Raw genomic sequence first — 21,990 nt, forward strand, 5'->3', positions numbered from 1 at the left:
GCGGGGCGCGCAGACCCCGCCGCGCGGTCACAGCGCGTCGCCGAACGCACCTGTCTATAAGCTGCAAGAGACGTTCCCGTCAGCCTTCTCTGGCGCATGCGCCACAAGGGAGGCTTCGGAAATTCGGACTCAGATTGGAGGCGGGTCAAAGCGCATGCGTAGAAGGGCTGCAACAGAAAACAGAAAGGGTTGAGGGCGCATGCGCAATCTCGAGCGGAGTAAACTAGGCTGCGCAAGGAGACGAGAGTTGGGGTCGGCTGGGCTCGCTCGGGATGGACGAGGACATACTGACCACGCTGAAGATCCTCATCATCGGCGAGAGCGGCGTCGGCAAGTCCAGGTGAGGCGGCGGCGCCAGTCTGCCGGGCCGGCTTGTCACGACTGGGCCCGGTGCCGTGCTGGCCACCCCCTCCCGAGGGGCCCGGCGAGGCCTCCGGGTGCAGGGCTGCCGGTCTCGGGTTCCGTCTCGCCCCCCCCCCCGGCCCTGTTGACAGCCTGCGCGGGGGGGGCTCTAAGGTCCGGGCCCCTCCCCTCCGGCCCTGGTGACAGCCAGCGCCCCCTCCCGCCCCCAGGTCCGGACCGTCTCCCCTTCAGGTCCGGGCCCCTCCCTTGTTTACATTCAACGGGAGGATCCGGGCCCCTCCCCTCCGGCCCTGGCGACAGCAGAGGCCCCCCCCGTCCCCCAGGTACGGCCCCTCCCCCCCGGCCCTGGTCACGTCCTGGCCCTGGTCACAGCCTGCCTCAGGTTTGGGACTCTACCCTCTGCCCCTCCTCATTTAGGTGCCTCCTATGCCTTGTCTGGGACCTTCCTCCTTGTTCCTCCTCACAGTCAGGCTATCTTCCCCCCCGTTTATCCTTGACGGACCCTCTTACCTAGCTGTCTCCTCAGTTTCTGTTCAGAGGCAGGCTCCCTCTTCACTTCCCCACCCACGGTGCTTTAGGTGCAACTTGTTAAATTTCTTCTGAACCACTGCTTCCCAGTACCCGAGGATCATACTAGCATGAACCTTCTGGCAGTGAGTGAGTAGGGATTCTTTGAACAGTCCCCTGACCTAGTTAAAACAGGGACTAAATAAAAATATCAAAACTGTCCTACTCAGACATATCTGTTGATTCCCCTCCATTTTACTATGCATGCATCTTTCAAATGAGATCTGAAAAGAGGGTCCTGACCACACTGTGTCGAAAAGATGTATGTGCTGTACAGGTGAGGTTATCATAGTTAGGCTTGGCAGAATTTGATTTTTATTTTTTATCTTTTTGGTGGATAATAGTGTTTTTATTGATTTTAATTTATTTTCACAGTTGTGGGAAATTATGTGGGGTTGGACAGTTGCGGGTGTCACAGTAATTACTTAATGGCAGTTGACCTTGAGAGATACAATGTTCAAGCTTTAGAATATTCACTTATTGTGAACATTACAAGTCAAAATGTACAAAATCAATATCCTTAAATCAAAAGCAGTTCTGAAGCATCATTTTTTCTTCTTTTGCCTATCTGTAAATTTCTGCTATTATCAAGTGAAATATTTTTTGGTTTCTGTTTGTTTTAAATTACCGTTTATTGACATTTACTAATAACAAATCTAATCATTCCAAGCCTAACTATATTACATTTAGAAATAAATGCTTTTAAAAACAATAACTTAATTCTGCTATCTTGCATCAGATAAAAGGGAAGAGTCTTGCCTTCTAATAGTTTCAACAAGGTGACAGCTAGTCACTGCTTCTTTCTAATCCTCGATGTAAAGGATCTGTAAAGTTTTGCAATAATCCTGTGATGACAGACATGACTTGAGCAAATTTCTTTTAGATTAGGTAATGTCTTGTTCATGTGACTTTGTGAAAGTTTACACTTAGATAAATAACTCCCATGTCTTGGTTACCTATTATATGTATTTAATATCTCAAAACAGACATTTATTATCTCTTATTTCTATGTCATAAGGATTTTACTATTTTGTATCCAAGAATAGCATTAAAGCCACTTAGCATTTAAAGTTCTCTTCATTTATTTGGAAGGTAAACTGCAGCTTTGTGTCAAGTAGTGTTATTTTTTACACTAAAAACACTTCTTGTGCTCGGACAATTTAACCATTCCTTAATTAAGCTCTTTTTTTTTTTTTTTTTGGTAGGTAAAAGAAGCAGTTAGGACTTGCAATACACCCACACAGCAGATAAAGTTGAGGAAGTACTGTAGTCATATTTCTGGCCATACCAACACTTTAAGTTCAAACTCTCTGTAAAATAAACTTGGCTTCTATATGTGACAGTATCACACTTCAGATGCCCTATATTTTGCTGCACTAGACAGTGAAATTCAATACAGGATGTCCATCATTATCGGCTGTCTGCCACATGGTTATAAACTCTTGTCACAAACGTAAAATCACTGATCAGTATCTTAAAAGGAACTTTTTCAGTGTAGTATTATGGTTAGTATGCCAAAATGAGAATCTTTATACATAGGTTTCAGAGTAACAGCCGTGTTAGTCTGTATTCGCAAAAAGAAAAGGAGTACTTGTGGCACCTTAGAGACTAACCAATTTATTTGAGCATGAGCTTTGAGCTGTAGCTCACGAAAGCTCATGCTCAAATAAATTGGTTAGTCTCTAAGGTGCCACAAGTACTCCTTTTCTTTTTGCGAATCTCTATACATAGACTTTAAGGCCAGAAGGCACTATCCTGATCGTCTGGTCTGACCACCTGCATATTACAGGCCACAGAACCTCACCCTGTAACAGAAACACAACCTCTGGCTGAATTATTGAAGTCCTCAAATCATGATTTAAAGCCTTCAAGTTACAGAGAATCCACCATTTACACTAGTTTAAGTCTGAAAGTGACCCATGCCCCATGTTGCAGAGGAAGGCAAAAAAATCCCAGGGTCTCTGTCAGTCTGACCCAGGGGAAAATTCCTTTCCAACCCCAAATACAGGAATTAGTTAGACCCTGAGAATGTAGGCAAGACCCACCAGCCAGACACCTGGGAAAGAATTCTCTGTAGTAACTTAGAGCCCTCCCCATGTAGTGTTCCATGACCAACCATTGGAGATATTTGCTGCTAGCAGTCACAGATTGGCTGCTTGCCAGCATAAACAGTCTTATCATACTAGCCCCTCTGTAAACTTATCAAGCTCAGTCTTGAAGCCAATTAGGTTTTTTGCCCCCACTGTTTCCCTTGGAAAGCTGTTCCAGAACCATCACTCCTCTGATAGTTAGAAACCTTTGAATAATTTTAAGCCTAAACTTGTTGATAGCCAGTTTATATCCATTTGTTTTTGTGTGCGTGTTGGCACTTAACTTAAATAACCCCTCTCTCTCCCTGGTGTTTATCCCTCTGATGTATTTATAGAGAACAATCATATCTCCCTATAGCCTTCTTTTGGTTAGGCTAAACAAGCCAAGCTCTTTGAGTCTCCTCTCATAAGGTAGGTTTTTCATTCATCGATCATCCTAGTAGCCCTTCTCTTCACCTGTTCCGCTTTGAATTAATCTTTCTTAGTCCTTGTCTACACTACGAAATTAGGTTGAATTTATAGAAGTCAGTTTTGTAGAAAGCGTTTTTATACAGTCGATTGTGTGTGTGTCCACACAAATGCTCTAAGTGCATGTAGTCGGCGGAATGCGTCCATAGTACCGAGGCAACCATCAGCTTCCAGAGCGTTGCACTGTAGGTAGCTATCCCACAGTTCCCGCAGTGTCTGCTGCCCATTTGAATTCTGGGTAGAAATCCCAGTGCCTGATGGGGCTAAAACATTGTCGCGAGTGGTTCTGGGTACAATTGGTCAGGTCCCCCTTTCCTTCCTCCCTCCCTCCGTGAAAGCAACTGCAGACAATCGTTTTGCGCCTTTTTTCCTGCGTTACCTGTGCAGACATCATACCACAGCAAGCATGGAGCCCGCTCAGTTAACTGTCACCGTATGTCTCCTGGATGCTGGCAGATGCGATACTGCATTGCTACACGGCAGCAGGTTATTGCCTTTTGGCAGCAGACAGTGCAGTATGACTGGTAGCCGTCATCGACATAGTCCAGGGTGCTCTTTTAACCAACCTCGTTGCGGTCAGGGGCTCCTGGGAAAACATGGGATTGACTCAGCCAGGCCATTTCCCTTTTAAGTTTTGTCTCATGGCGATTCAGTCCTACTGGCAGTGTGCTGTCTTTTAATCAGCAGCCAGGAGAAGACGATGGCCAGCAGTCATGCTGCACCGTCTTTTGCCAAGCACCCAGGAGATAACTCTGGCTAGCGGTCGTACTGCACAGTCTGCTGCCAGCAAGATGTATAAAGATAGATGAAGTGGATTAAAACAAGAAATAGACCAGGTTTGTTTTGTATTCATTTTCTCCTACCTCCCTCCATGAAACGCATGGCCTGCTAAACCCAGTTTTGAGTTCTATCCTTGAGGGGGCCATTCTGTTTCTCGCAAAGCCACCCCCTTTGTTAATTTTAATTCCCTATAAGCCAACCCTGTAAGCCATGTTGTCAGTTGTCCCTCCCTCCATCAGAGCAACGGCAAACAATCGTTTTGCGCCCTTTTCCCTGGATTGCCCAAGCAGGAGCAGACGCCATAGCATAGCAAGCATAGAGCCCGTTCAACTCACCGCAGCAGTTATGACCATGGTAAACACCTCACGCATTATCGTGCAGTGTATGCAGAACCAGCACCTGAAAATCCAGGCAAGGAGGCGATGGCAGTGCGGTGATGAGGACATGAACACACTTTTCTCTAAAACCGCGTTCCCCCGCAAGTTGGAGATCATGGTGTTAATGGGGCAAGCTCATGCCGTGGAACGCCGATTCTGGGCCCGGGAAACAAGCACAGAGTGGTGGGACTGCATAGTGTTGCAGGTCTGGGATGATTCGCAGTGGCTGCAAAACTTTCGCATGCGTAAGGGCACTTTCATAGAACTTTGTGACTTGCTTTCCCCTGCCCTGAAGCGCAAGAATAGCAAGATGAGAGCAGCCCTCACAGTTCACAAGCGAGTTGCAGCCCTGTGGAAGCTTGCAACGCCAGACAGCTACCGGTCAGTCAATAATCAATTTTGGAGTGGGCAAATCTACTGTGGGGGTTGCTGTGAAGCAAGTAGCCAATGCAATCATTGAGCTGCTGCTACTATCAAAGGTAGTGACTCTGGGAAATGTGCCGGTCATACTAGATGGCTTTGCTGCAAAGGGATTCCCTAACTGTGGTGGGGCTATAGACGGAACACATATCCCTATCTTGGGACCGGACCACCAGAGCAGCCAGTACATAAACTGCCAGGGGTACTTTTCAATGGTGCTGCAAGCACTGGTGGATCACAAGGGACGTTTCACCAACATCAACGTGGGATGGCCGGGAAAGGTTCATAACGCTCGCATCTTCAAGAACTCTGGTCTGTTTAAGCAGCTGCAGGAAGGGATTTACTTCCCAGACCAGAAAATAACTGTTGGGGATGTTGAAATGCCTATAGTTCTCCGTGGTGACCCAGCCCACCCCTTAATGCCATGGCTCATGAAGCCGTACACAGGCACCCTGGGCAGTAGTAAGGAGCTGTTCAACTATAGGCTGAGCAAGTGCAGAATGGTGGTAGAGTGTGCATTTGGACATTTAAAGGGTTGCTGGATCAGTTTGCTGGCTCACTCAGACCTCAGCAAAACCAATATTCCCATTGTTATTGCCGCTTGCTGTGCGCTCCACAATCTCTGTGAGAGTAAGGGGGAGACGTTTATGGCGGGGTGGGAGGTTGATGGAAATTGCCTGGCGGCTGAATACGCACAGCCAGACACGAGGGCGGTTAGAAGAGCACAGCAGAAAGCGCTGTGCATCAGAGAGGTTTTGAAAACCAGTTTCATGACTGGCCAAGGTACTGTGTGACACTTCTGTTTGTTTCTCCTTGATGAAAACCCGCCCCCTTGGTTGCCTCTAAATTCCCTGTAAGCCACCTGCCCTCCCCCCTTCAATCACAGCTTGCTTGCAAAGGAAATAAAGTCACTATCGTTTAAAAAAATGTATTCTTTATTAATTGTAATAGGGAGATAACTCACAAGGTAGCCCAGGTGGGTTGTGGGAGAAGGGAAGGAAAAGGCCACTTTAAAACTTGTTGAATGCCAGCCTTCTGTTGCTTGGGCTGTCCACTGGGGTGGAGTGGTTGGGTGCCTGGAGCCTCCCACCCCGTGTTCTTGGGCATCTGGGTGATGAGGCTATGGAACTTGGGGAGGACGGAGGGCAGTTAAGCAGGGGCTGCAGTGGCAGTTTGTGATCCTGCTGCCGTTCATGAACCTCCACGAGACACCAGAGCATGTCTGTTTGATCCTGCAGTAGCCCCAGCGTTGCCTCATGCCTCCTCTGATCGTCCTGCCGCCACCTCTCCTCACGTTCATCGGCCACTGTCCTGTACTCTGCTATTGTGTCACTCCATACAGCTCTGTCAGTGCCAGACGACTGCATGAGCTCAGAGAACATGTCATCGCGTGTGCGTTTTTTGAGAGAGCCTTTGGGACGGAGGAGGGAGGCTTGAAATATTTGCAGCTGCTGGAGGAAAAAAGGGAGTGAAATATTTAAAAAGATACATTTTACAGAACAATGGCTATACTCTTTCACGGTGAACAACACTATTCACATTACATAGCACATGTGATTTTGGTACAAGGTTGCATTTTGCATCTTGTATTGAGTGCCTGCGGCTTTGGTGTTAGAGATCACACACGCAGGGCCGGGCAACAGAATTCGGCTTGCAGGCGGCCATGGTAAGCTATGGTCTTTTGGCTTCTGCAACCTTCATAACAGCAGTCCCCTTCTTTCCCATACCAAGCAAAGCCCATTGAGTTGGCCATTTAGTGCTGCAGTTTTCCTGTTAACGTGCAGCAGCAAAAACCAAACTGACCCCCTCCCGCCCTCCCATCCAGTTCTCTGGGATGATTGCTTTTCCCCTCCCCCCACCACCTGGCTGGCATCAGGGAAGATCCCTGCTAGCCAAACGCGAACAGCTCAGTGCCAAAGCGCCCGCCCACCCTCCTCCCCCATGGTAAAGTGTCCTACCATCGAGGACAGAATAAGGTTGCTCTCCCCAAAAACCTTCTGCAAAGGGTTTTAGAGTACCTCCGGGAGAGCTTCATGGAGATGTCCCTGGAGGATTTCTGCCCATCCCCAGATACGTTAACAGACTTTTCCAGTAGCAGTACTGGCCACGAATGCATCCCAAGTCCTCAGGGCTACTTAATCATGTTTAAAAAACGCTTGCTTTTATATGTATTATATTTAAAAAGGTACACTCACCAGAGGTCCCTTCTCTGGCTTCATTGGGTTGGGAAGGTATTTCAGTCAGGGTGATAAAAAGATCCTGGCTGTTAGGGAGAATGGTGTACTGTGTGCTCTCCCCAACCTCTTCCTCCTCCTCATCTTACCCATCTGCAAAATCCTCAGCCATGGCGGAGAGTCATTGGAGTCCACGGACAGGAGTGGGGTAGTGGTGGTGGCCGCCCCCAAGAATTGCATGCAGGTCAGCGCAGAAGCGGCATGTCTGCGGCTCTGTCCCGGAGCTTCCGTTTGATTCTTTGGTTTTCTGGTACACTTGTCTGAGCTCCTTAAGTTTCAGGCGGCACTGTGTTGCGTCCCTGATGTAGCCTTTGTCCCTCATGGCCTCTGAGATTTTTTTGAAATGTTTTGGCATTTTGTCTTTTGGAACGTAGTTCTGATAGCACGGATTCCTCTCCCCATACAGTGATCAGATCCAGTACCTCCCACTCGGTCCATACTGGAGCTCTTTTTCGATTCTCGGACTGCATGGTCACCTGTGCTGATGAGCTCGTCTGGCCAAAGAGGAAATGAGATTCAAAAGTTCCCGGGGCTTTTCCTGTACACCTGGCCAGTGCATCCGAGTTCAGAGCGCTCTCCAGAGCGATCACAATGGTGCACTGTGGGATAGCTCCCGGAGGCCAGTACCTTCGAATTGCATCCACACTAACCCTAATTCGAAACGGCGATGTCGATTTCAGCACTAATCCCCTCGTTGAGGAGGAGTACAGAAATTGGTTTTAATAGCCCTTTATGTTGAAAAACATGGCTTTGTTGTGTGGACGGGTGCAGGGTTAATTCGGATTTAACGCTGCTAAGTCCGACATAAACTCGTAGTGTAGACCAGGCCTTAAACATGGGAGACCAGAATTGCATACAGTATTCCAGATGAAATCTCCCCAGTGCATTGTATAATGATGCTAACGCTTCCCTGTCTACGAAAATACCTTGTCTGATGCATCGTAGGACTGCATTAACCTTTTTCACTGCCACATCACATTGGCCGCTCATAGTCATCCTGTAATCAAGCAGTACCCCCAGATCTTTCTCCTCCTCTGTCACTTCCAAAGGATATGTCCCTAGCTTATAGCAAACATTATTTTTGTTCACTGAGTGCATGACTTTGAACTATTAAATTTCATCCCATTTCTATTAGTCCAGTTTCAAGGTCATCCAGATCTTCTTGTATGATATTCTGGTCCTCCTCCATATTGGCAATATCTCCCAATTTTGTGTAATCCACAAATTTTGTTCGCACGCTCCCACTTTTTGTTTCAGGTTTATTAGTAAAAACGTTAAATAAGGTAGGTCCCAAGACTGATCCCTGAGGAACTCCACTAGTAACCTCCCTCCAGCCTGACAGTTCACCTTTCACTATGACCCGTTGTAGTCTCCCTTTTAACCAGTTCCTTATCCACCTTTCAATTCTCATATTAATCCCATCTTCTCCAGTTTAACTAATAATGTCTCAGGTGGAAGTGTATCAAGTATCTTACTGGAACCAAGTAGATTAGATCTAATGCATTTCCTTTTGAGACGTTAACCGAGTTTTTAGATAAAGAAGGAGATCAGGTTGATTTGGACGCTCTACCTTTTGTAAAACCATGTTGTATTTTATCCCAATTACTGTTTACCTCTATGTCCTTAGCTGCTTTCTCTTTCAAAATTTGTTCCAAAGCCTTGCATCAGTGGATAAAAATCAATTATTTTTTTATTTAAATAAAATGCTTTTTCAGGAAAAACTTATCAAAAAAAATCCAATCTAAAGATATCTTAATTAAAACTACATTATAGCTCAAAGATATCTCATCATGGAATAGGGATTATAAATTCTAATTCTATAGGATGAGACAATATATTCATGTAATGTTTAAGAAAAGTTTTATAAATGAGTTCCAATAGTTCATGGATTAGGGACCCAATCTTATGGGGTTCCAGGGGCTTCTGTACAGATTATTTAGGTTAATCTTTCTATGTACCCAGTGGGGCTCAGTGTAGAAGATGCCATCAGAGATGCTCAGTTTTGCAGTTCTCAAACTGTGGATTTGTGATCTCCAGAGAAAACATGCTTGTTAACAGCAAAAATGTTTTAAATAAATAATATATAGAAGTGAGAAATAACAGACCTCTGCAAATTTGTGTACCCAGTGACAATCCCTTACCTCTCTCTAAAAGTGCAAAGGTTCAAAAAGTTCAATGAATAGAAGATTGAGGGTAGAATAGATCCGGACAAGGAGAAGAAGTCTGGAGATAAATGTGAGAAGGGGCGGACAGGCAGTAGAAACAAAAGTGAAACTGTTTGAGCAGTATATTCCAGAAATCTAGAGGTCTGAGCGTAGCCTTCGTTGATTTGAGATCTACCATACCATTCTCTCATGAGAAGGGAAAACCTATAATGGCAGCAGGCCGTAAAAGAGACCCAGTTTGGGAATAAGAACCATTCAAGAAGTATATATTTGCTGATGATCATTTAAAGAAAGTCACACCAGTGAACTGGTAGAAGTCACTTAAGAACTTGGATTTAGAGACTGAAGTGATAATCTCACTTTTAACAGTAGCAGCTGCTTCTGCCGGTGTAGAAAGAATATTTTCTTCCTTCGGACTAATTCATTCCAAATTGAGAAATTGGGACCTGAAAAAGCAGGAAAGATTGTTTTTCTTTTCCAGATTATGAGCAAACAGGAAAATGAAGGTGAAGACGACTGAGTTAGCTGCAGAAGCCAATATTTTAAGTTTCTCATGTTGACCTGGCTGACATAGTAGATTTAATTTTTGTTTTTCATTAACAATTTTAGGTTTTTTTTTAACAAAAACAAACCTGATTTAAAAAAAAACTTGAATGTTAAAATAAATTCATATGTTTGTTTTGTTAAAATATGATATGTTTGCTGTTGAAGAAAAAAATCCAGAATACATAATATTGTTGTTTTTAGTTAAATAAAACAATTTAAATGTCTGTCTGGTGGTGATCTCCTAATACAGCATGGCAAGAAAATCCTCCAAATAATTAATTATTAACCTGTTGAATTGGAGATAGTTCACCTCCCAATGAAATAACCAAACAATCATTCATTTCAGATTAGTTTTACAGCTATATCAGAAAAAGTTTTCAAAATAAATCACTCTAAAAATGTATCGTGTGTACCTTCTAAAAATGAAACCTATGTCTATCTCTGAGTTGTGAAGAATATGTATTAAGGTTATAACAACCAACAAGAATGCACTTTTATATAGAAATCCATGATTAAATCAAGTCTTCCTGACTAGTTACTTAAATCAAATCCACCCTGCGTTGCATACAGTTCAAGTCAAACTAACAGCCCTGTAGTTTTCCAGATCTCTTTTTTTACCCTTTCTTATAAATAGGAACTGTATTAGCAATTTTCCAGTCATAGGATATAACCCCCAGGTTTACAGATGCATTAAAAATCCTTGCTATTGGGCTTGCAATTTCATGTGCCAGTTCCTTTAATGTTCTTGGATGGAGATTATCTGGGTCCCCAGATTTAGTCCCATTAAACTATTTGAGTTTGACTTCCCCCTCGGATGTGGTCATTTCTACTTCCATATACTCATTCCTATTAGCCACCCTGCCATTGCCCCTAAGCTATTCATTAGTCATATTAAAAACTGAGGCAAAGTATTCATTTAGGTGTCAGGACATGTCTAGATTATCTTTAATCTCCACCCCATCCTCTATGCTTAGCAGTCCCACTACTTTCCTTTTTTCATCCTACTTACAGGGTTATAGACCTTTTTACTATTGGTTTTAATTTCCTTTGCAAGGTCCAACTCTGCTTGGCTTTTGACCGTTCTCATTTTATACCTACACTTCCTGACCTCCAAGAGGTAGTTTTCCTTGCTCATCCATCCCATCTTCCATTCCTTGTAGGCTTTCTCTTAATTACCTGTTTGAGATGCTTGGTCTGCAACTCCTACAAAATTTTTCCCCTTGCTTGGGATGCAGGCTTCAGATAGTTTCTTCAGCTTTGACTTAAGGTAATTCCAAGCCTCCTCCACGTTCAGATCTTTGAGTTCTTCAGTCCAGTCCACTTCCCTAACTAATTCCTTCAATTTTATTTAAAGTTTGCCCTTTTGAAATCAAGGGCTCTAGTTGCAGATCTGTTTTTGTTTACCCTTCCATTTAGTTTATACTGGGTTAGCTCATGATCACTTGAACCAAGGTTGTCCCCTACAACCCACTCTTCTCTGAGGTCCTCACTATTTACCAATACCAAATCTAAAATGGCATCGCCTCTTGTTCATTCAGCAACTGTTTGGTGAATAGATCTGTCAGCTATCGTATGCAGGAAAATCTGGGCCCTACTATAATTAGTAGTAATTGTCCTCCAGTCTATATCTGGGAAGTTAACATCTCCCATAGTCACGCAATTCCTAGTAGTATTTATTTCCCCAAAAACATTAAAGAGATCTGTCTATATTCAAATTGGATCCTGGAGTTCTGTAGCATACCCCTAGTACTATCCCAGGGAAACCTCTAGTAGCTTTCTTCCCCAAAGTGATTTTGGCCAAAACCGATTCTGTCTTAGTCATTCCATCACTTTTGATTTCTTTACAGTCTACCTCATCATTAGCATACAGTGCTATTCTACCACCTTTACCTTTATTTCGGTCTTTCCTGAACAACATGTACCCTTAAATACCTGTACTCCAGTCATGACTACTATTCCACCATGTTTCTGTTATCCCTATAATATCTGGTTTCACTTCCTGTCCCTGTCGTTCTAGTTCTTCCATTTTGTTACCCAGGTTCCTTGCAATGGTGTACAAACGTCTTAGTTAGTTCTGCTTGGCGTCACCCAGATTCCTCAGCCAAATGCATAATCCTTCTACTTTTACTATCCTCTACCTAACTGTTAGCTTCATTGGTATCAGCACTGTCTTTCCTCTTAATGTCCATTCTCCAGCCTCTGCTGTTCCTTTCTCCATTCCTGTATCCTTCCTTACTTGATTTTCCTCCTGTGTTCAAATCAGGCATGAAGATTACATGAGCATCTCCCAACTGTCTCCTCCGAGTTCCTATTTTAAACTCTTAATCAGTTGTACCAGCACCCATCCCAGAAGTTTATTTCCTTCCCTGCTCAGGTGGAGTCCATCCCAGGAGAACAGTCCTCTGTCCACGACTGCCTTCCAGTGGTCAAACATCCCAAAGTTGTGCTTTATAACACCACTGCCTGAACCAACTGTTGATCATCATCTTGTCTCCCCTTCATTCTCCCACTCTAGGGGCAGGTAGAATCCCACTAAAGATCATTTAAGCCTCCATTTCCTTAAGCATCTTTCCTAGCCTCACACAACCTCCCTGATTACATTCCAGTGAGAATCTTGCTTTATCATTTGTTCCCACATGAAGGACAATCAGTCGATTCTTTCCTGCTCCCATTAGGATCAGCCTCAGGTCCACATCCCAAGTCTTAGCTTCTGGCAGACATCACACCCTTCTGTTTTCCGGATCAGCTCTGGTGACAGGCCTGTCTGTTCTTAGTAGGAAGTCACCAATCACATAGATCTGCCTTTTCCTGGTGATAGGAAAAACAGGAGGAAGGCCAGAGAATCACACTGACTGCAAGTTCTCTTGTCTTTTATTCTCCCTTGCAATCTTCTGCAAGTCATCATGTATTCCTCCAGGGGCTCTGAAATCTGGGTGTCTTCATTGACTCTTCCCCTCTTCTTATAGGACAAGCTGCTCTTGGATAATAGATTTTAGCTGGCCCAGTTACTGAATTTTCTATAATTTGATATGCCATCCACACCTGTTCAATGTAAAATTTAACTTTAGTGCTCACAGTTTCATCAGAACTTTAATTTGTGTGAGGTTGCATTTGTATTTTTCAAAGTATTTTGGAACTTGTACATGAGGAATAGAAATAATTTTGGGGTTTTTCATAATACTTACCACTAAAGTTCTGTGGCTAAGAAGTTTTGCACATGTGTTGTTCCTTAGATTCTTCCTACTGTGGTAAGTTAACTTGCACTCTGGAACCTTCTTTCAAACTTGGAAAAATGTTGTGCTTTTTTTGAAGTAGTTTTAACTCCCAACGAGTTTTAGGAGACTTGAAATAGAAATAAAATATTCTGAACAGTAGAGGATGTGACATTGTTTAGGACAACCCTAGTCAGGGACAGAGATTGAGGCCTAGCCTCAAAGAGGCTTACTTGGTATTGGAATTGAAAAGTAAAAATAACTACTCCTTTTCTCAAAACATAGTTAATGGTAGTTATACAGCAAGCTGACATGCATTACTTTTATTTGCACTGTCTTGAAGATGACACTCGGGTTTACCTTGTTTTATATTAATGTAATGTTGCTTTCCGATTTGTAGTATACAATAAAGCACGCATCTGGCAAGCTACAGTTATGCTGCAACAACAAAATACTTAAGTGTTCTAATAGTATCTTTTTTTTCTCCCTCCATCAGCCTTTTATTGCGGTTCACAGATGATACATTTGACCCAGAACTTGCAGCAACAATTGGTAAGTGGGTGCTAACACTACTTCATAAAAATTCAAACTAACTTAGGTAGAAGACCATGACTTGCTGTGCTTGCATAACTGGTAATGAGGTTCAGCCTCATCTGCCCTTCAGTAAAGGGGGAGGGGATGATCTTACTCAGTCATTAGCCTGGTCTACACTAGAAATGAAGTCGGTTTAACTACGTTGCTTGAGGGTGTAAAAAATCCACACCCCCAAGTGGCGTAGTTTAGCTGACCTAGCCCCCACTGTAGACAATGCTAGGTTGACGGAAGACCTACCTACTGTCTGTTGGGGAGGTGGATTACCTACGCCAATGGGAGAATGCTTCCTGTCTGCATAGGTAGTGTCTACATTGAAGCACTACTGTGGCGCAGATGTGCCGCTGAAGCCTTTTAGGCGTAGACATACGCATAGTGTATGGAGTTAAACACTACAGAAGTTGAGTGCTGTAATACTTTGCACAAAATTAGTTCAGAATTGAGACAATGTTGTCCTGTGTACTCTGTATTCTTGAAGATGGAAGCTATAGACATGGACTGTCACTGAAGAAGACCTGCATCTGTAGGCACTATAACCACATGCATGGTGTTAGTGAATTTATTAGATCCGTGTGCAAAAGATTGTTGCTAACCTCTGTGAGAAATCTGTAAAATCTCTCAAAAGTAATAGGAGATTGGAACTTAGTTTAATAGTCATGAAAGTACTGCACAGGATTCCTGTTAGAGTAGGTTGCATAGATGGCCACCTAGGGAACTGAATATTTTGGAGAAAGATTCAAGCACTCTAGATCCAAGGCAGGTAGTTTCTCCTGCTCCAGAGAAGCTCTAAGTTTTACTGGGCACTGAACTCTTCTCTCCCACTCCTCCCCCTTCAAGGAACAGATGTCTGAATAGTAGGAAGTGGCTCCTTTCTTACCTACCCCAAAACAACTATTAGCTCCTAGGCAAATGGCCCAAGAGGAGAGGGGAGTGCCCAGAGCTGCTAAAAAACTGTGTTCTGGGAGGGTGTGGATGATGTGGGCAGCAGTAAGGGCCAAGCATTAATTGAATTGTATTTAGGAGGAAGAGACAGACCCCAGAATGGGAGGGATGCTGGTGTGGATATTGAAGTTTGCAAAAGGCAGTAAAAACGCCTACAACCCGTCCTGCTATTATGTGATATATCTCATGACCCATAATCCAAGCTAAACAAATAACTGATGAACTGGGAGTACATTAAGGTAACTTTCCAGCACAAAGAACAGGAGTACTTGTGGCACCTTAGAGACTAACGAATTTATTTGAGCATAAGCTTTTGTGAGCTACAGCCCACTTCATCAGATACACAGAATGGAACATATGGTAAGAAGATATTTTCATACAGAGAACATGAAAAGGTGGAAGCACCCATACCAACTGTAAGAGGCTGTTTAATTAAGAGAAGGTATTATCAGCATCCGATGAAGTGGGCTGTAGCCCACGAAAGCTTATGCTCAGATAAATTCGTTAGTGTCTAAGGTGCCACAAGTACTCTTGTTCTTTCTGCTGATACAGACTAACACGGCTGCTACTCTGTTTCCTGTACAAGGTATTAGAATTCTAACATTAGACTTACTGCAATGGAGGTTCTAACTAAAGACCTTGAAGACAGCAAGTAATTTTCCTTAAACTCTTGATCAGTCAAGGTGGCTACTGAGAGAGAAACACTAATGTAAAGCCAAAAATAACTGTTTAGTTGTCTAATGTATTTGACTAGCTAAATTAAATATTGGCGAGGTGGGTAGGAAACTATTTAACTGAATTATTGTTTAGGGATAGCCATGTTTTAATTCCAACTCCTATTGCAGAAATACTAACACTTCGTTTCTTTTGGATGTCCCAACTACTAATTTGGGCAATTGAGACTTGTTGACAAGGCATTGCTTGATACCCTCCCTTGAATCTACCTTCTGTTAATGGCTTGTGGAGTGAGAAAAAGCCATACCTTTCTTTTCAGTGATAACCCCTGGCACTAGCTGCCATCTCTAGCATAAACTGTATTGTTAGATTAAGGTTGCAAGCCAATTACATATAGATTGTAGCAAAAATATATACATAAGGAGGCAGAATTAAGGTTCTGTGGACAACCTTACTTGTCACTTCCTAACTTCTGAATGCCTTTCAATCTTAGTCTGTTAAAGTGGAATATTAATGTTAGATTAGCATACAGAGACCCTGATAAGAGCTGGGGCCCTCATGCTAGATGCCACTCAAATATGGGAACACACAGATTACTCTTTTGAGCTAGGAACAGCTGTTGAGTTTCTTTTTACTCAGGGCTACCGGCCGGATCGACAGGCAGCAATCGATCCAGCAGGGGTCAATTTATTGTGTCTAGTATAGATGCGATAAATCGACTGCCAATCGCTCTGGTGGCTACTCCGGTACTCCACCTCAACGAGAGTGCAAGGGGAATTGACGGGAGAGCGTCTCCCGTCGACACACCACAGTGAAGACATGGCGGTAAGTAGATCTAAGTACGTTGACTTCAGCTATATTATTCACGTAGCTGAAATTGCGTAATTTAGATCAATTCCTCTCCTCCCACCTCCCGCCCTGTAGTATAGACCAGCCCAAAGGAAACTTAATTTTTTAAAAAGTTTTCCTACCATCTGACTTGACATGTCTGACCAGCAGTACAGTATTATGGACAATCATCAGTGTGATGACAAAAATGTCAGTACTTTGTCAGCTCACTTGCTTTCATGTGGGTAGTGAGTATAAATATTTCCACATCAATTAAAGAACTGCTTGAGCTCATCCTAGCAAGAAAAAAGGAGGTATTTGAGCTCCTGCTGCTTTTTCCCTAAACAATGCAGGCCCTGAAGGAAGCCATTAATGGAACATGCATTGAGGATAAAACTCATGATGCAGGTCAACTTGTCTGAGTTTTGAAAATGTCTCTTCTCAAGGGGCCAAATCCATATGAAGCTGATAGTTGTCAACTATTTCATAAACTCCCAAATATTAAAACTTTTCAGTAAAGGAATCAAAAATTGATTCTGTATCAACCTAAAGTTAACAAAGTTTAACTTGAAGCGTCTTGTTTAACTTCATTAACCATATCATTAGTTGATGTAGATTACTAGTTACAGTTTTACTACTACATTCTGTTGCTAGCCCCATGGACACTATAACTCCACAGTTGTATAAGGAGCCACAGTATCCACCCTTTACTCTGGAACAAAGCTTGACTTTAATAACACTGATGTTCTAAACTGTTTTGCAAGAGAACCTTCCCAACAGGTGCCTAGCATAAATCAAAGAAATACTATGTAAAACAGACTCAAAAAAATTTATATGAGAGCTTTCACCGTTCATCTCAATGAAGTGTTGACTCTAAAATCTAATAAAATCTAAATAGTTAATATGGAGATCTATATCACCATTTCACTGCTGATTTCCTAAGCAGACACAGCTATCAAATGTGTGTTTTAGCTGCTTCACATACATTCTTGGGCACCCAAACATCCAGCTCTTTCTTTTGCAAGACTTAATAATGAAGTCTTCAGTATTAAATTCTGCAAAAAGTCTGTTAAACTAAAGCATTTCAGTCCTCAGGAGACTAAACTGTCATCAGAGTAGCAGTCATGTTAGTCTGTATCCGCAAAAAGAAAAGGAGTACTTGTGGCACCTTAGAGACTAACGAATTTATTTGAGCATAAGCTTTTGTGAGCTACAGCTCACTTCATCGGATGCATGCAGTGGAAAATACAGTGGGGAGATTTTATATACACAGAGAACATGAAACAATAGGTGTTACCATATACACTCTAACGAGAGTGATCGGGTAAGGTGAACTATTACCAGCAGGAGAGAAAAAAAACAACACCTTTTGTAGTGATAATCAAGGTGGGCCATTTCCAGCAGTTGACAAGAATGTCTGAGGAACATTGTGTGTGTGGGGGGGGGCATAAATATGGGGAAATACTTTTACTTTGTGTAATGGCACATCCACTCCCAGTCTTTATTCAATCCTAATGTAATGGTGTCTGGTTTGCAAATTAATTCCAATTCAGCAGTCTCTCGTTGGAGTCTGTCTTTGAAGTTTTTTTGTTGAAGAATTGCCACTTTTAGGGCTTTAATCGAGTGACCAGAGAGATTGAAGTGTTCTCTGACTAATTTTTGAATGTTATAATTCCTGATGTCTGATTTGTGTCCATTTATTCTTTTACGTAGAGACTGTCTGGTTTGGCCAATGTACATGGCAGAGGGGCATTGCTGGCACATGATGGCATATATCACATTGGTAGATGTGCAGGTGAACGAGCTTCTGATAGCGTGGCTGATGTGATTAGGCCCTATGATGGTGTCCCCTGAATAGATATGTGGACACAGTTGGCAATGGGCTTTGTTGCAAGGATAGGTTCCTGCGTTAGTGGTTCAGGTGTGTGGTTGCTGGTGAGTATTTGCTTCAGGTTGGGGGGCTGTCTGTAGGCAAGGACTGGCCTGTCTCCCAAGATCTGTGAGAGTGATGGGTCGTTCTTCAGGATAGGTTGTAGATCCTTGATGCGTTGGAGAGGTTTTAGTTGGGGGCTGAAGGTGATGGCTAGTGGCGTTCTGTTATTTTCTTTGTTGGGCCTGTCCTGTAGTAGGTAACTTCTGGGTACTCTTCTGGTTCTGTCCATCTGTTTCTTCACTTCAGCAGGTGGGTATTGTAATTGTAAGGATGCTTGATAGAGATCTTGTAGGTGTTTTGCCTCTGTCTGAGGGGTTGGAGCAAATGCAGTTATATTGCAGAGCTTGGCTGTAGACAATGAATCGTGTGGTGTGGTGTGGATGAAAGCTGGAGGCATGTAGGGAAGTATAGCGGTCAGTAGGTTTCCGGTATAGGGTGGTGATTATGTGACCATCGCTTATTAGCACTGGAGTATATAAGGAAGTGGATCTCTTGTGTGGACTGAGGTTGATGGTGGGATGGAAATTGTTGAAATCGTGGTGGAATTCCTCAAGGGCTTATTTTCCGTGGGTCCAAATGATGAAGATGTCGTCAATGTAGCGCAAGTAGAGAGGGGCTTTAGGGGACGAGAGCTGAGGAAGCGTTGTTCTAAGTCCGCCATAAAAATGTTGGCATACTGTGGGCTATGTGGGTACCCATAGGAGGGCCGCTGATTTGAAGGTATACATTGTCCCCAAATGTGAAATAGTTATGGATGAGGACAAAGCCACAAAGTTCAGCCACCAGGTTTGCCGTGACATTATTGGAGATACTGTTCCTGATGGGTTGTAGTCCATTTTTGCATGGAATGTTGGTGTAGAGGGCTTCTACATCCATAGTCGATAGGATGGTGTTTTCAGGAAGAGCACTGATGGATTGTAGTTTCCTCAGGAAGTCGGTGGTGTCTCGAAGATAGCTAGGAGTGCTGGTAGTGTAGGGCCTGAGGAGGGAGTCTACATAGCCAGACAATCCTGCTGTCAGGGTGCCTGAGATGATGGGGCGTCCAGGATTTCCAGGTTTATGGATCTTGGGTAGCAGATAGAATACCCCACGTCGGGGTTCTAGGGGTGTGTCTGTGCGGATTTGTTGTGCTTTTTCAGGGAGTTTCTTGAGCAGATGGTGTAGTTCATTTTGGTAACCCTCAGTGGGATCAGAGGGTAATGGCTTGTAGAAAGTGGTGTTGGAGAGCTCCCTAGCAGCCTCTTGTTCATATTCCGACCTATTCATGATAACGACAGCACCTCCTTTGTCAGCCTTTTTGATTATGATGTCAGAGTTGTTTCTGAGGCTGTGGATGGCATTGTGTTGTGGGGCAAGTGATGCCGCTTTTCCACAATTTCAGCTCGTGCATGTCGGCAGAAGCACTCTGTGTAGAAGTCCAGTCTGTTTCGACCTTCAGGAGGAGTCCGCCCAGAATCCTTCTTTTTGTAGTGTTGATAGGAAGGTCTCTGAGTTAGTTTGCTGTTCAGAGGTGTGTTGGAAATATTCATTGAGTTGGAGATGTTGAAAATGGGATTCTAGGTCAACACAGAACTGTGTCATGTTTGTGGGGGTGGAGGGGCAGAAAGTGGGGCCCCGAGATAGGACTGATTCTTCTGCTGGGCGAAGAGTATAGCTGGATAGATTAACGGTATTGCTGGATGGGTTAAGGGAACGACTGTTCTGGCCCCTTGTGGCATGTAGTAGTTTAGATAGTTTAGTGTCCTTTTTCTTTTGTAGAGAAGCAAAGTGTGTGTTGGAAATGACTTGTCTAGTTTTTGTAAAGTCCAGCCATGAGGAAGTTTGTGTGGAGGGTTGGTTTTTTTATGACAGTATCCAGTTTTGAGTGCTCATGCTTAATCTTTCCCTGTTTGCTGTATAGGATGTTGATCAGGTGGTTCCACAGTTTCTTTGAGTGTTTGGCACAATCTCTCCTGCTCACCTTACCTGATCACTCTCGTTACAGTGTGTATGGTAACACCCATTGTTTCATGTTCTCTGTGTATATAAAATCTCCCCACTGTATTTTCCACTGCATGCATCTGATGAAGTGAGCTGTAGCTCATGAAAGTTTATGCTCAAATAAATTTGTTAGCCTCTAAGGTGCCACAAGTACTCCTTTTCTTTAAACTGTTGTGTCACAGACAGAAAACAGGATGGCCTGAGGTGTCACCAGTGCCTGAAGTCCTTGTAATAGTGGGGAATTGACTTGGTGAGAGAGTAATACCTTCCATTAAATCTTGCTGACTGGCATTAATCATATTTTTAACCTCTTTGTTGATGGTCCTGGGTTAACCATTCCATTGTAGTTGTGACTCTGCCCATGAGGAATTCCAGATCTTGTCTTTATGCCCACATTTTCTGTTCTTATGAAAAGCCTGCAAGTGCTCCCAGAGAAGGAATGATTTAGTCTAGTAACAGGTCTTTGGGAGCCAATAGGACCAAATTTCATGTTTGAAATTTTGCTATCACTTAATATGCACAATTGGCCTGACTTCTGGTTCTAACGTGCATCTTTGTAGACTGTTCACTTTCTGAAGTTGGTGCACGTACCATGTAACAATGCAAAACCTAGTATCAATGAAAGATTTGAGAAATATGGAGCAATCAGTTCAGAAAATAAGGAACTTAAAGAAAGTGGCATCATTAATGTCAAGCATAGTAGCGCTAACTTACATTGTAGACTACATAGCAACAAATATAGCCTTACAAAGGACAGGAATACATTAGAAATGCTTATATGTAATTAATTGGCATAAGCTGAAATCTTAAATTATCAAACTCCTAACTCAAAAAAGGTGACTTCTCAACCGAGCATTGCTACAATGCTGACTTTTGGCACTTAATTTATTTGCTGGGTGTAATAGCTCTCAAAAAAAGGTGGCTTGAACTATGCATGGCCAGTGTTCTGAAATGCTCTAAAGGGGAGGGGGAAAAGCAAATTCTAGTATATGCATACATAGACACAGACTAAAGCTTCAGTGTGCTTAGTTTAAAAAAATCCTGAAACCACTTTTCCAGTAATGGATATAAGACTCTCTTAATGGATGGAGGAGGGAGAACTGAGGTTCCAAAGGGTTGACTTACGTGGCTAACGTTATTGTAAAAGTATCTCCTTTTATGCTCTTGTTCCATTGTTTTGGGACGGGGTGGGGGCTGTGCTGAGCTAACAGAAATGTAGGAGCTGAGCTATTTTATTGTGCTGTTAGAACTGTGTTCCTTTTTTGGAATGGGGGTTTAAAAATGTTAAGACCTTCCTCCTGGGAATGAACTCCACTTGTGAAATACATACAAAGTGCAGTGCCCTGTCCACTTTGGAGAGGGATTACATTGTGAAATAGTTAGCTTTCTTTTCTCTTAGCCTCTGCTAAGGCATAACTGCTATTGTCTGCATATTTGTATGCATACCAATGATCATGCTCAACTCAGGGAAGGCCTCTGAAATTCTAGGCTGAACTGTGGCATGAGGTCTTCAGTGGCTATTGCCCTTTGGGGGTCCTAGCTTGTGACACTGTCAGCTTGGTTGGTCAGAGAATAGCTCTGCGGATCTGCAGGGCTCTACTGATCCAGTAAACATCCAAATATCAAATTTATATTCACAGATATCCACATCCGTGGACCATTTTTGTGGATTGTGGATGGATGCAGATCCATATTTTATATCTAAAGCTCTGCAAATCTGCAGATGTCCATGGATCACTTTTTGCAGATCACATGCGGATACCAATTTTGTATCCTCGCAGGGCTCTATGGACCAGTACTCCAGCATGGTGTTGTATAG

At 43.2% G+C, this 21,990-nt stretch overlaps 1 protein-coding gene across 1 annotated transcript in view; it reads left to right on the top strand.

Moving 5' to 3' along the window:
- Positions 1-200: 200 nt before the first annotated feature.
- Positions 201-21,990, top strand: part of RAB18 (RAB18, member RAS oncogene family) — a 34,942-nt gene continuing 13,152 nt past the window's right edge. Inside the window, exons 1-2 of the mRNA XM_048837811.2 lie at positions 201-340; positions 13,719-13,774. Coding sequence (XP_048693768.1) covers positions 273-340; positions 13,719-13,774 — 124 coding nt within the window. The 5' untranslated portion in view covers positions 201-272. The remainder of the gene's footprint in view (positions 341-13,718; positions 13,775-21,990) is intronic.

Source organism: Caretta caretta, chromosome 2 (genome assembly GCF_965140235.1).
Source record: "Caretta caretta isolate rCarCar2 chromosome 2, rCarCar1.hap1, whole genome shotgun sequence".
Classification (NCBI taxonomy): domain Eukaryota; kingdom Metazoa; phylum Chordata; order Testudines; family Cheloniidae; genus Caretta; species Caretta caretta.